We start from the raw sequence: 15,325 nt of genomic DNA, 5'->3' as shown, positions 1-15,325 counted from the left end.
ATTTGTTTACTAAATCTCAGCCCCACAAGGGCAGGGATTCTACCTACTAGCCCCTAGGACAGTGCTTGGCAGACCAACAATGCTGATTAAATATTTGTAGGATGAATGAATGAGCAATTTCTTTTTTAAAAAATATATTTTATTTATTTATTTGGCTGCACTGGGTCTTAGTTACAGCATGTGGGATCTAGTTCCTTCACCAGGGATCGAACTTGGGCCCCCTGCATTGGGAGCATGGAGTCTTAGCCACTGGATCACCAGGGAAGTCCCTGAGTGATTTCTTCTTGAGCCTCTGCTCCATGCCAGGCATCATGGTAAGTACTTCACACAAGTTCATTCATTTCATCCTTCCAACACCCCATGACATGGGTATTATCATCACTCCCATTTTATAGATGAGGAAACTGAGGCCCAGTGGGCTCCATAACTTGCCTATGGTCATGGAAACTAGGAACAGCAGAACTAGGTCCAATAACACCAACCACCTCTTGTGTTTGGGACCCAACTCTGCCAGGCGCTAAGTTCCTGATATGTGGCATCTCACTAACCACTCAACAACCCTGATTAGAGTCTACACATCCCTGGTTTTCAGAGTAGTCAACAGAGACTCAGGAAGAGGCTGCTTCCAGCCTCGCTTCCAGAAAGTGTAGAACCAAGGTCACGACTGGACTCTCTCTGGCCCCAAAGTGTTCACATCTGCCCATTTCACAGACAGAAAGAACAAGGCTTCAAGGGAAGAAGAGAGAGAATGTGGATTGCTCAGCCCCATGTAGGAAGCCAACGAGAAACACAGCCCCTGGGACTTCCAGTGGTTAAGATCCCACACTTCCAATGCAGGGGGCCCAGTCAATCCCTGGTCAGAGAACTTGGACACTATGCTGCCAATAAAGAGCCTGCCTCCCACAACGAAGATTAAAGATCCCATATGCTGCATCTGAGAACCAGTGCAGTCAAATAAATAAATATGTATAAAAAACAGACAAAAAACAGAGCCCCAGAGAAAGTAAGCAGTCACTAGCCTCCTTCCCTTCTGTGTGGGTTCAGAAACAAGGCAGAGTTCAGAACCCCCTGCCTTCAGGGACTTGGGCAAGTCAAAGATGCCTCAGTTTCCCCATCTGCCCGCAGGGGGCCTTGACAGTGATCGCATCACAGGGCAGCCACTGAGATGAAACCTGAGGGTCACCCATGGCTTTGGGCCTGGGAAAACAGCAGTCACTGTGGATGGGTTTTATCCCTCGGTGTCCCCCGCAAGTTCACCAGGGAGACCAGGGCCTGTGCCGTGGGTAAGAACTGCCCTAAAATCTTCCCCGGCCTTCCTCCCGCCTCCCTGGTGACCTGGTTCTTCTCTCGGTACCAAACCCGGGCCCTCGGCACAAAGAAGGTCAGGCAGCGCCCCAGGAGGCCTGACCAGGTCGTGGCCCCTGGCCCGTGCCTGCCACACCCGCTCTGGTACCCAAATGGGGCCCCAGATCCTCGGTGACTCGATCCCTCCAAATTCAGGTGATCTCCCCCAGCTCCAAATCACCGAATCCTCTCAGGTCCAGGGCCAGACAGAGCCAAACCCCAACCAGGAAGGGCCTCGGAGCGCCGGGCCACTAACGCCGTTGTCTCCAAGAGCCGGCTTTGGGGTGAAAGATGGTGCTGATCCGAAGCAGATGGCTCCTTCTCAGTGGTGAGCGAGAACAGCACCCCTATAGCCTTAGCCCCCAAGGTCTCAGGGAAGGGAGGGGAGCCTGGGGAGGGAAGGTATGAGCCAGAAACCCAGCAGGTAGGGGCAACAGCTCTGCTTCATGAAGGCACGATTTTCTCCTCCAAGAATCACCAGTGTGGGGCAGGCTGGGGACTGTCACCCAAAGAGATTTTTGAGGTGACATTGGAGACTTCTAAAACCGGGGGAGAAGTTAGGGTTAGGGAGCCACTGCTGTGCCTCATTCATGTAGCAAACCCTTACTGAGCTACAGAAGCCTTAACTAGCACGAGTTGTAATCAACAGCTCAGCCCCTCCCTCAGGATGTGGTTTGGGCAGTTGCTTTCCTCTTCTCAGCCTCAGTTTCCTCATCTATGAAATGGGTCTAACTCTTGGGGTCATTTGAAGGTCATCCCCAGCAGCATTTACTACCATCTACTGGGTGTTGTCCTATATACTTTTTGTGTATTCTAAACCACCCCACCCATGACCCCCACTCCATAGACCAGAAGCCTGAGGTTCAGAGAGGTGAAGTCCCTGGTCAGGGTCACACAGCCAGAAAGTGACACAGCTGAGTGCTAGATCCAGAGCCCTTGCTCATAGCCCGGCTCCAACAGCATGGAAAGTACCAGAAACCAGGCCAGGCATGTAAACACTTCTTACGTGAGAACTGCCGCAGCTTCCTGATCCAGGCAGTCACATACAATTCCATCCCAGGCAGACCCGACCAGCTAGTCGGGTTTGGGGCTTATCTTCTGGGTTGAGAACAGAAGGGGTGGAGTGGATTAATCACAACCCTACTTTCTGCTGTGGTTGAGCCTGGGGAGGCAAAGGCAGGGCACCCAACTGGGAGCCAGGGTTCCCAGCGAGGGCTGGATGAGGCAGCATAATCTTGTAAGTGGAGGCCTGATGACTCTCACAACCGGGGAAAACCCTCTGGGTCTCGTCCCCAGTCCCATAGGCTGAGTGGGTGCTGTGAGCTTGCTATGAGCAAGGCCTATGCTAGATCCTTAGCACAGCCCATCAAATCCGGTCCTCAGATCACAGCCTCCACCCCCACCCCCTAGGACTGAGACCTCCGTTAGCACCTGGCAGACAGTTATTGAGCACTTACTGTATGGAAGGAATACATGTGCCAGGAACCCACGTCTCCTCCCCCATCAAACGTGGGGAGTGGTCAAGCCCGCCTCACCCCACCCCTCTGGCTCCTTTTCAGCTGCGTTCCTGAGTGCGGGGGCCGAGATCATTATCACCCCTGAGCCTGCCCAGCCAGCCGAGGGCGACAACGTCACTCTGGCTGTCCAAGGGCTTTCGGGGGAACTGCTGGCCTACAACTGGTACGCGGGGCCCACGCTCAGCCTGTCTTACCTGGTAGCCAGCTACATCGTAAGCACAGGCGATGAAACCCCTGGCCCAGCCCACACGGGGCGGGAGGCTGTGCGCCCCGACGGTGGCCTGGACATCCAGGGTGCCCTGCCTGGGCACTCGGGCACCTACATCCTGCAGACTCTCAACAGGCAATTTCAGACGGAGGTGGGCTACGGACACATGCAGGTCTATGGTGAGACACCCTCCAGAGCCCCCTCCACCCTAGCTGGGTTTTCCCAGCTCCTTCCCAATCCTTCTTTAAAAAAAAAAAAAAACTAAAAAGTGTGCCATCAAAAAAAAAAAGGAAAAAGTCCTAAAATAACATTAAAATGTTCACCTCCTCCCAGATGGCTTCCAGGATTAAACCTGCCTCTCATCCTGTTCTTTGCCCCTCTGGCTGGGGTTTCAGGGGTACTGCTGGGATCCAGCCATGCCCCTTGCCTGGGGAGGGGGAGACCCCGGGAGCAGGCAGTGCCCGGCCCCCTCCCCCTCTGTCTCTTGCCCCACAGAGATCCTGGCTCAGCCCGTGGTCGTGGCCAACAGCACAGCCTTGGTGGAGCGCCGGGACACCCTACGCCTGATGTGCAGCAGCCCCAGCCCCGCTGAGGTCCGCTGGTTCTTCAATGGCGACGCCTTGCCCATTGCCGTGCGCCTTGGCCTGTCCCCCGACGGCAGGATGCTGACCCGGCATGGCATCCGCAGGGAGGAGGCCGGTGCCTACCAGTGTGAGGTCTGGAACCCTGTCAGTATCAGCCGCAGCGAGCCCGTCAACCTGACCGTGTACTGTGAGTCCTCCCGGCCCAGCCCCCAGCCTCATAGATGGGGAAACTGAGGCCAGGAGAGGTTGCCCAAGAGCACACAGTGAGTCAGTAGGCCAGCCGGGGTTAGAAACCAAAGAGTCCCCTCAAAATGCACTTGACCCATCTCTAAAGGACGAGAAGACCACGTTTGAAATTGAATCATCTTTCCCTTTGAATCAGTACCTCCAGGACTGGTTGTTTTCGAAAGGGAGAGGGGACATGAATGGTGGAATGGGAGGGGGAATAAAATTAAAAACATAACCAAAGTATGGAGTCATCCCCAGGGGCAGCAGATACACCACATGGCATTCAGAGAAAGGGCTTCCCAGGCGGCTCAGTGTGAAAGAAGCCACCTGCCAATGCAGGAGATGCAGGTTCGATCCCTGGGTCGGGAAGATCCCCTGGAGAAGGGAATGGCAATCCACTCCAGTATTCTTGCCTGGGAAATCCCATGGACGGAGGAGCTTGGGGGCTACAGTCCATGGAGTCACAAAAGAGTTCAACACGACTGAGCGACTAGACAAGAGCAACAACAACCCAGAGAAAAGAAATCACTCAGGTACACGAGGGTGGCGATGCAGGAAAACTCAGAACCCAGAATCCTACAACCGGGGAATTCTAGGTTTGAGAAGCTCTGGATTCTAGACTCTGAGAACCCCAGAGACTCTAGAGGCAGAGATTCTTAGACTCTAATTCTAAAAACTTAGAACTGCCCAACCCTAGAAGCTTAGAAACATAGATTTCTAGACTCTTAGCCTCCTAGAACATAGAAACACCTGCTTTTGGAACCCTAGAATTCTAGATTCTTAGAATGGCTTATCGGAAACCAATCATTTAGACCTTTTTTTCCCTTAATGAACCCATAGATGTCAAAAACATCTTGCAGTGTTTTTGTGCAGTGCTCCAACGTCGTCTTTCTGCAGAAAAGACACCTGAAATCCCCTGAGAGGGAAAGTGATTGTCAAGATCTTAGAGCAAGTTAGAGATCCATGTGGGATTTGCAAAGGCCAGAGCACTTTTTTCCTCCAGATCTTCCCAGGGGCCCCTCCTGGTGGAAAGAAAGCCGGGCGGGTGCCCAGCTTGATGGCCCTCTCCTTCCACTGCCGTTTCTCTCCCTCCTGCCCTCACAGTTGGCCCGGAACGCGTGGCCATACTCCAGGACTCCACCGCCCGCACAGGCTGCACCATCAAAGTCGACTTCAACACGTCGCTCACACTGTGGTGTGTGTCCCGGTCCTGCCCAGAGCCTGAGTACGTGTGGGCCTTCAACGGGCGGGCATTAAGGCATGACCAAGGCCACCTGAACATCAGTGGCATGACGGCCGCCCAGGAGGGCACCTACACGTGTATTGCTAAGAACCCCAAGACCCTGCTCTCTGGATCCGCCTCAGTGGTGGTCAAACTCTCTGGTGAGTCGCCCCCAGCCTGGCCACCGCCCCCCCCCGGAGGCCCAGATGGACCCCAGCTTGGCTGCTCCACCCACCATTCTGCTGCCCTTTGCCCAACAGATGATGGGAAAGGGAGAGATTCTGACCCCATTCATTGGCCAAGGGACAAAGTGGCATTTCAGGTGGACCCTCTTCATCCCCAGGTGACAAAAGGAACGCAGTCTGTGCCTTATCACACCCCCTACTCCGAAAAAAAAAAAAAATCGACATATCAAACTCTTCCTTGAGGGGTGGCAAAGTCAGAAACGGGCCACATGCCCCAAACCGTGCAGCGGTAGAGTGGAAAAACATTCGATGTCCCTTTATATGAATGCCCCTGTTTTAAATTCAGTCTGTCACAGCAGCTGCAGGCTGGACCCGCTCCCTGCCCCAGAAACAGCTGAACCTCCGCGCAGCCAACTCAATTATTCAGTTATCTGGCGCGGATGCTGGTGTGCGCATGCGCACACCGACGCACGGGCAACCGCTCTCCCGGGGAAATTACAGCCATTCATTGGCAAATGGAAAAACACAGCGAGAGAGGCACTGTCTTGCCTCTGTCCTTAAACAACCTGGCGGTGGGGGTAGCACGGCCACAGCTGGTGTTCTCAGAGCCATCAGGATCCTCAGGGGACATCTGCTCATCCCCTGGGGATGGTGGCTTTGAACATGAGGGCCTCATTTATTCCGCCTTGGTTCCTTCCCAAGTGGCCACCATCCCCCGGGGACAGTGGGAACAATCCTTCCCTCCCTCGTGCCTCCCTCCTACTAACAGGCTGGGTCTCATCCAAAGGGTGGAATCTCTTTCACCCAAAGCAGAAATGGCATCCCCAGAGGTAAGTGTACCTTCTGCCCCACCCTATGGGGGGCCTTGGCAGCTGGTCTTGGCAAGAGACAGGGGGGTGGACCAGATGACCTGAGGCACTGCCCAGAGCCCTGTCTCTGCAGGTCAAGATGGGGGGTGTCCAAGGTGTGCAGGTATGTGCAGGGAGTGGGTACAGCGTCCCCAAGGGCCTCCTGAATTGCCAGCCACCCTGTGGCAGATACCAAGCGGGGAGACAGAGGAAAGGGAGCCACCACCACGCCCCCACCTGGTCTGATGGAGGAGACATGGTCTCTGCCCTCGGAGAGATGGTCTTGAATTAGGGAACTCAGCCTCCCTATTCGAGAGCTGCCAGTCAGAGAGAAGAGGCAATGCCTCACACGCCACCCGAGCAGTGATGAAGACGACATGACTTCTAATCAGATGGAGGAGACACAGGGGACACTTAAGCAGATTTTGTATTCTGATGGGGGAGACAGGGTCTTAAAGAGACATGGCTTTTTTTTTTTTTTTTTTTGAGAATTCCTAGTCTGATGGGGGAAACACAGTTTCCACTTTTGGGGGTACTCCCAATCTGATGGGGGAGTACAGGCCCCTACTTTCTAGGAATTTCCAGTCTGATGGGATAGACATGCCCCCCATTCAACTTCTGGGGTCCCCAGCTGACTGGAAAGACCCAGCCCAATAATAAATTGGAATTCCCAATCTGATGGAGAAGACATGGCCTCCACTCTGTGGAATCTTTCAGTCTAATGGGGAACTATAGCTCCCCCTATTCTGAAGTCTTGCAAGCTCAGAGAAAAGACAATACCTGGATTACATAGCTCCCAATGATCTAATGGGGGAGACACGGCCCCCACAATCTGAGAATTTCCAGTCTGATGGGGGAGACGCAGCCCCTGGACTTTTAACAATTTCCAATCTGATGGAGGAGACATGACTCAGCCCTCTAGGGTCTTCCAGTTTAATGCGGAGAGATAGTCCCCCAAGGGCTGGAAATTCCTAGTCTAATGGGAGAGAGACAGCCCCCACACACGGGGGTCTCCCAAACTGATGAGGGAAAACGCAGCTCCCTGGCAGGCAGGCATTGTTGAGACACAAAATCCACCTCCACTGCCACACAAGTCACCACCTCCTTCCTCTGTCTCCCTCCTGGCAACCCGGCATGGGGAGGGCCAGTCAGCTGGGGGAGGCATAGATGAGCTGGCGGGGGTGGGCGGGGGGCGCTGTGACCCATGCAGGCCCCGCTGACCCAGCCGCCCTCGCTGTCTCCGCAGCGGCCTCGGTTGTCATGACCATCGTTCCTGTGCCGACCCGGCCGATGGAGGGCCAGGACGTGACGCTGACCGTCCAGGGCTACCCCAAGGACCTGCTGGTCTACGCCTGGTACCGCGGGCCTGCCTCCGAGCCCAACCGGCTTCTCAGCCAACTTCCTTCTGGGAACTGGATCGCAGGCCCCGCGCACACAGGCCGGGAGGTGGGCTTCCCCAACTGCTCACTGCTGGTGCAGAAGCTGAACCTCACGGACGCTGGCCGCTACACACTCAAGACCGTCACGCTGCAGGGCAAGACGGAGACGCTGGAAGTGGAGCTGCAGGTGGCCCGTGAGTGTGCAGGAGGGGACGGGGAAGGGGCAGCTCTTTTCAGACAAAGGCTCTCAAAAGTGGGGAGGGGGAACACTGCCTCCTCCAGCTGACTTGGGCCTCCCCAGATGGAGCTCCTGCCTCGTCTGTCAAACCGACAGACCAGGGGCAGACTGGCTTCCTCCATCGGACTTGGGGCACTCAAGGGGACTTCCATGCCTTCTCTCTTCTGTAAGAAGCACACCAGACCAAAGGTTTCAAAATACAGGGTGTAGACTGAGGGTAAGGTACCCTTTTCCCTGGAACATAAAACACGGGAGATACTGCCACTACCCTCATGCTGTACCTCTCCCATCAGATGAGCAGTATAGGGTGAGGATGCCTCCCTCTTCAGACTGTCATCTTAGACAATGCGGATCATGTTTCATGCTTTGTGTTACAGAAAGAGAACAGAATTTCTACCCTCAGAGGGTACATTTCTCTCTCAAGCTGAAATAAGGACAATCTCCTCCATCAAGATGGAGACCCCTAGGTGGTGAAAATTGTGTTTCCTCTTCAGGCCGGAAATTCCCAGTGGTCAGGAACAATGTCTCTTCCATCAGACTGGGAATTTCCAGATGTTGGGGACCATAACTCCCAGTGAGACTGGGAGCTCCCAGAAGTCAGGAATAATATCTCCTCCATCAGACTGGGAGCTTCCAGATGTTGGGGACCGTGTCTCCCCATCAGACTTGGAGCTCCCAGAGGAAGGACCTTGTCTCCTCCATCAGACTGGGAGCTCCCAGAGGTAGGGACCATGTCTCCTCTATCAGACTGGGAGCTCCCAGAGGTAGGGACCATGTCTCCTCCATCAGACTGGGAGCTCCTAGAGGTAGGGGCCATGTCTCCTCCATCAGGCTGGGAGCTCCTAGAGGTAGGGACCATGTCTCCTATATCAGACTGGAAGCTCCCAGAGTTAGTGATCTTGTCTCCTCCATCAGACTGGGAGCTCCCAGAGGTAAGGACCATGTCTCCTCCATCAGACTGGAAGCTCCCAGAGGTAGAGACCATGTCTCCTATATCAGACTGGAAGCTCCCAGAGTTAGGGATCTTGTCTCCTCCATCAGACTGAGAGCTCCCAGAGGTAGGGACATGTCTCCTCCATCAGACTGGGAGCTCCCAGAGGTAGGGATCTTGTCTCCTCCATCAGACTGGGAGCTCCCAGAGGTAAGGACCATGTCTCCTCCATCAGACTGGAAGCTCCCAGAAGTAGAGACCATGTCTCCTCCATCAGACTGGGAGCTCCTGGAGGCAGGGATCATGTCTCTCCCATCAGACCGAGCATCCTCAGAGGTCTGAGAGGCCATGTCCCTGGAGCCTTGCCTCCCACATCAGACCCGGCAGTCTCAGAAGCCATGTCCCTGAGTCAAGGACTGTGACCTCTCTCCCTCAGACTTGAAGCTCCCAGGATCAAGGACCCAATCACTTCCAGACACGCCTAGCACCCTCCTCCATCCATTCACTCATCAAAACCTAGTTTTCTGGGTCAGTTTTGGGGGGGAGAATGCTGGTCTATGACAGCAGGTCACCCCCTGATGAAGCTTTGGAACTCCTTTTCACCCTGTCTCTCTTCTCACAGTCAACCTTCCTTCCTCGCCCAAGGACCAACGCCACACCTTCCTGAATCTGAACCTGGCACAGGCTGAGCATGGGGCGGGTGGGGCCGCCGGGAGGCCAGGGTCGGGCAGGGGCACAGGAGGGATGGGGGCACCGGGGTCCTGGTCCCCTACCTCCCCTGATGGCTTCCACCCCGTGCCCCGTCCTTCCCCCACAGTCCTGGAGTAGCACTGTGGACCTGGAGACCTCCAGAGAGATGAGCTCTTCACGTCACTCTCCTTGTCTCCTCCCCTGGAGCAGAGGACTACTCACTTCCAGCAAGGATGCCGGACCATGGTCCTCTGTTCTCCTGCTTTCACCCTAGAGTTAGAGCCAACAGGGCCCTACTCCTTCACCGAGCTGTCGGAGAGCCACAGAGGCTATAAACATCCTGGTTAACACACGCCTGTGTCAGCCTCTCCTTCCACCGCTGCCAACCTTGTCGTTCCTGGTGGCCACACTTGCTTCCCTTTCCACCTGAGATGATCTCGGTCTGGCTACATACATGCACAAGGATGCCCAAAACGCAGGGCTCCAAGCCCCCACTGCTTCATGTCACAGTCTCAGGCCCTTCCCACAACACCCCAGATTGTTTCTGAAGGTCCTGCTTTCCAGTGGCTGAAACAGTGCCCCTCCTGTGGCACCAAACAGCTGTGGGACATGCCACCCCCCCACACACACTGCGTCTCCCTCCATAACCTGGAGCCTAATGCCAAGCTATTTGCGCACAGGACAAGGAATGACGAAATTTCTCAAGAAGAGTTCCAGCACCTTCTGGTCTACATCGATTTAATCAAAGATGCCCTTTTGTGCCCTCCACTGTCCTGGGATTCCCCCACCCCCACTCCATGCATCTCTCAAACATCACCTGCAGAATCCTAAAAATATCTCCCTCCTCCTCTCCACACACCAATAAAGCCCCTATGAATAAATGAATGCAAACGGGGCAGGGGTGGGGTTGAGGGGTGGAGAGCAGGGGAGAGTGGGAACCAGAGGGCGAGTGTCTTCTGACCCTTCTCACTAGGGTCTGAGCCACAAGCCCCACCCAGCCAAGATGACCCACTATAGCGAGACCTGGTGTTAATCAGAAGTGTGATAGCAGACTCCAGGCTCAGTGGAAAGAGAGGTTTGGGCAGGGATGGAAAAACTCAGTAGAGCGATTTCTCAGAAACTTTCAAGACAGAGCCTTTCTGGGGATGGCCATGTTGAGCTAGGGAGAAGGCAATGGCACCCCACTCCAGTCCTCTTGCCTGGAGAATCCCATGGATGGAGGAGCCTGGTGGGCTGCAGTCCGTGGAGTCGCTCAGGGTCAGACACGACTGAGCAACTTCCCTTTCACTTTTCACTTTCATGCATTGGAGAAGGCAATGGCAGCCCACTCCAGTGTTCTTGCCTGGAGAATCCCAGGGACGGCGCGCCCGGTGGGCTGCTGTCTCTGGGGTCGCACAGAGTCGGACGCGACTGACGCGACTCAGCAGCAACATGTCAGGCTGAGACGGTGAGTGGTGAAAGGTGCCAGAATGAGGGCTCTAAAATCTGGGCTGGAGCCCTTCATTTGCTACGGATTCACTAGACCCTCCGTTTGTCAACCAGTAAAAAGGTGTGGACTTAACAATACTGCAGTGGGTCGCCATTTTCTTCTCGGGGAGAATCTTCCCACCCAGGGATCAAACCCAGGTCTCCCACATTACAGGCAGATTCTTCACCATCTGAGCCACCAGGGAAGACCTAGGATAGACTAGAGTTTTCCAAACCATTTTATTAGCCTCAGAGCCCTTTCTTCAAATGCAAGCTTACATGGTATATCAATGTATTATTTTTAAACATTTTAATATATATTAAATCACAATGCAATAAAAGCAGATAGCAATTCAGAAGCTCTTCTCCCACCACCACCATCAACTTTCTACACACTGTTGAAAAAAGAAATTCTTACATTTAAATGATATGTGGATTACAGAGACAATTAAAATGTAAAATACCAACCAAAATCAAATGACAGTGAAAATATTATATATAGGAACTGTGATATATGATCAAAGCCACACTTGGGGCAGGATGATAGCATTAAAATGCTTAAATACATTGAGAGTACCAAGAAGAAAAGATTTTGAAACTGAGCAAAATAAGGTTACCACTCAAGAAACTAGAAAAAGTCCATGAAATAAACCAAAGAAAAAATGTAAGAAATTAAGAAAGGTAAAAGCAGAAATGGATGAAATATAAAGTCAAACAGAGCTAGTCAATAAAACCTAAAGCTGGTTCTTTGAAAATACCAGAGAAATGAACAAACTTTTGGCAAGTATGATAAGAGACAGAGAAGACTAATATATAAAAGAGAAACTGTTCGGATTGAAGTAGAGCAGATGCTCAATAAATATATATAACGAGGGAAGAGTATGTGGATACTTCCCCAGCAGCCACTCCTCTTTGCTCTTTTATGAGGGCAGGCACTGCCTCCCATAAAGGAAGCTGAAAATGCCAGATACTCACTTTCCCAGACTGCCTTGCAGTTTCAGGTGGTCATGTGACCAATTCTGGCCAATGAAGGAAGGAGAGAACTGAAAGTTCTGTCCAGTGACTCTCCGTACCTAAGTGGGCACTAAGGGAATTTCATGGAGTTGAAAGCTACTGGCTAAATCAATGGTCTCCAAGATGAGGTTTCCAGGCAATGGCACAGCTAGGAAGTGAGGATGGATGGATTTTAGCCCAAACTCTTAACCCCAACAAAAACTATCCAGACCCAAAATGGGAAATAGCGTCCATATTCACCCCACCCCTCCAAGTTCACATAAGAATCAGTGACGTATATATCAGTGAGAATTTTTCTTCAGTGGCTAGTAAGAGAGATTGGACATAACAAACAAAAAGACAACACTGGAATACAAGATAAAAGAGAAACTGATGCGTTTAAGAGTAGATTACATAGATAGAAGATTATCTCTCTCACAAATAGGTCACCATAAGCAGAGCTGGGATGATGGCTCCACAGTATCATTAGAAACACAGCTCTTTCTGTCTTTCTGCTCCATCATTCTTAGCTTGGGGCTTTCATTCTCTCGATCACCTCATGGTCCAAGATGGCTGCTGGAGCCACAGCTGCCTCATCCACATTCCAGGCTGGAAGCAGAAAGAAGGGAACAAAAAGTAAAAGCAGCTCCATGCCTGATTATGGACTGTGCCCCCCACCTGCCCATTTTATTCCTTTTTGGCCACACTGCATGTTCATGGGAAACTTTCCTGACCAGGGATCAAATCCATGCCCTCTGCAGCAGAAGCACAGTCTTAACCACTGGACCACCACAGAAGTCCTAAACCATGCCCTTTTTAAGGAACCTTCCCCAAAGTCCCATCCTGCAACTTTCACTTACATCTGATTGACCAGCTCTTAGTCATGGGGCCACCCTAGCTGCAAAGGAGGCTGAGACATGTAGTCTTTTCCCTGGGTATACCACTGCTCCAAAGAACTTCAAGGTCCTGCTCTCAAAGACAGGAAAGAATGGATCCCAGGTGGGCAGCTGGCAGGCTCTGCCATGACAGACCTTGGAACTCCTACTTCCCAAGCTGGACAAAATGGCCTTTCTCACCTAAGCCCAAAGGGAAGGAGCCCCAGATATAGTAGCCAGGATTTGGGAAAGACTGGGGTGGTGTTCTGCCAGGGCTTGCTTTGTGCAGTAGAGAATGAGGCCAGCAGGAGGGGCAAAGGAGCAATAGGGGTGGTAGCTCAGTTTTCTAGGTCAAGTCAGATCCCATATCCTCAGGGTGTGGAGGCTCAGATGTCCCCAGGACCAAGTCTCCTGTCCCCCTAGGCTTATCTGGACTTCTGGACTGAATCCTCCAGGCAGTCCAATTCCCCTCTTTAACAGTCCAGGAAAGAAAAAATAGCAACAAAGCTTCCCAGGTGGCTCAATGGTAAAGAATTTGCCTGCCAATAAAGGAGACCACACTTCCCTGGTGGCTCGGACAGTAACGCGTCTGCCTACAATTCGGGAGAGCCGAGTTTGATCCCTGGGTCGGGAAGATCCCCTGGAGAAGGAAAATGGCAACCCACTCCCGTACTCTTGCCTGGAAAATCCCGCGGACAGAGGAGCCTGGTAGGCTACAGCCCATGGGGTTGCAAAGAGTCGGACACGACTAAATGACTTCACTTTTCAAAGGAAACCACAAGAGACATGGGTTTTATCCCTGGGTCGGGAAGATCCCCTGGAGGAGGGCATGGCTACCCACTCCAGGATTCTTGCCTGGCGAATTCCACAGACAGAGGAGCCTGGGGGTCACAGAGAGTCGGAAACAAGTTGGCAACTAAACTGTGCTGACCCTGGTGGTCCCACGGTTGACTCTGCCTCCCACTGCAGGGGCCCTGGGAGCGGGAAACAATAATAATAGCTCCTAATATCGCAAACATTGATTTTGTCCTTTTGTGTCTCTATCTCAATGAATTCCTACAAGAGCCCTGAGTAATTAATTACTGGCAGTTCCTCCATTTTACAGATGAGGAAATTGAGACCCAGAGAGCCAAAAACCTCTCTCCAGATCCCATAGTTCCCACGATTCCCAGAAGGAAGCTAGCTGAGTTTCCGTCACTCCTCGGCAGGGCCGTCCAGGCCAGGGCACAGGCTCAGAGCCCAGACAGAACTGAGAGCAGCCACTTGAGCTGAAGGACTTCAGGCAAAGTGACTTTTCTCAGTTATAAGACAGAGATAATAATAGTATACACCTCCGAGGACTGTTGAAAAGATTAAATGAGTCAATATAAGGAAAGAATTTAGTTACCTAAGTGCTTGATGAATGCTTTTTAATTCACTCAGGTGGTAGTTTGGGCAACATGCAGATAGAAAAGTCAACAATAACCATTTTTCTGTCATGTCTTCTTCCTGGGGGGCTTAATTAAGCCTATGTCACAAGTTCCCCCGTGACAAACCTAGGCAGTGTGTTAAAAAGCAGAGACATCACTTTGCCAGCAAAGGTCCATATAGTCAAAGCTATGGTTTTTCCAGTAGTCATGTACAGATGTGAGAGTTGGATCATAAAGAAGGCTGAGCGCCAAAGAATTACTGCTTTCGAATTGTGGTGCAGGAGAGGACTCCTGAGAGTCCCTTGGACAGTAAGGAGATCCAACCTGTCCATCCTAAAGGAAATCAACCCTGAATATTTATTCGAAGGCTGAAGCTGAAACTCCAATACTTTGGCCACCTGATTGGAATACAGCGGCCACCTCTTTGGAAAAGACCCAGATGCTGGGAAAGATTGAAGGAGAAAGGAGAAGGGGGTGACAGAGGATGAGATGAGATGGTTAGACAGCATCACCGACTCAGTGGACATGAATCAACTCCATGGACATGAATCTGAGCAAACTCCGAGAGATAGCAGAGGCCAGGGGAGCCTGGTGTGCCATAGTCCATAGGCTTACAAACAGTCAGACAGAGTTTAGTGACTGTGCAATAACAACACAGGTACCCCTCATTTTATGGAATACAGGATGTTCTTGAAAAATTGTAATCATCTGAAAATAGAAAAATAATACATGTTTACAATTAGAATCCCGATGCTGAAAGGTTTTTTTTTTTTAATTTAAAAATAAAAAATAATGAGGAATCCCCTGACAGTCCAGTGGCTAGGACTCAGCACATTTACTGCCGGAGTCCCAGAGTTCCATCCCTGGTTGGGGAACTAAGACCCCACAAGCCATGTGGTGCAGCCAACAACAAAAAAAAAAGAACAAAAAGCAAAAAGAAAATCTACAAATATCAAAATAATCCCAACGCTGCTCATCACAGGTGCCGGGGGAGTGTGCCCTCAACACAGATCCTCTGGCTTGCTCCTCACCGCCTCCCTGTGAAGTGGAGCTCTATTTCTCCAGTCTCCTACCTCTTTATTAAAAATACACCTTCCTAGTCTCCCCCTGGGCCCAGGAAATCTGTGTGTCTCCATGGAAGGGACCTGGAAACTGGATTTTTTTAAATACATAGCCTGGGTGATTTTTGTCAGCTGCAAAATTGGGG

General features: G+C 52.0%; 1 protein-coding gene across 1 annotated transcript; it reads left to right on the top strand.

The window, feature by feature from the left end:
- The first annotated feature begins 1,540 nt into the window (after positions 1–1,540).
- Positions 1,541–9,512, top strand: CEACAM16 (CEA cell adhesion molecule 16, tectorial membrane component). Its single transcript, XM_088829947.1, is given in 7 exon segments — positions 1,541–1,672; positions 2,904–3,248; positions 3,565–3,840; positions 4,986–5,264; positions 7,383–7,709; positions 9,307–9,338; positions 9,341–9,512. Coding segments are annotated over 7 exon segments (1,329 nt in total). The 5' UTR covers positions 1,541–1,635; the 3' UTR covers positions 9,374–9,512.
- Positions 9,513–15,325: the final 5,813 nt, after the last annotated feature.

This window comes from Moschus berezovskii, chromosome 22 (assembly GCF_049115385.1).
Source record: "Moschus berezovskii isolate FMDL1 chromosome 22, NW_MosBer_1.0, whole genome shotgun sequence".
Taxonomy (NCBI): domain Eukaryota; kingdom Metazoa; phylum Chordata; class Mammalia; order Artiodactyla; family Moschidae; genus Moschus; species Moschus berezovskii.
This window is presented reverse-complemented; position numbering and strand designations above follow the sequence as displayed.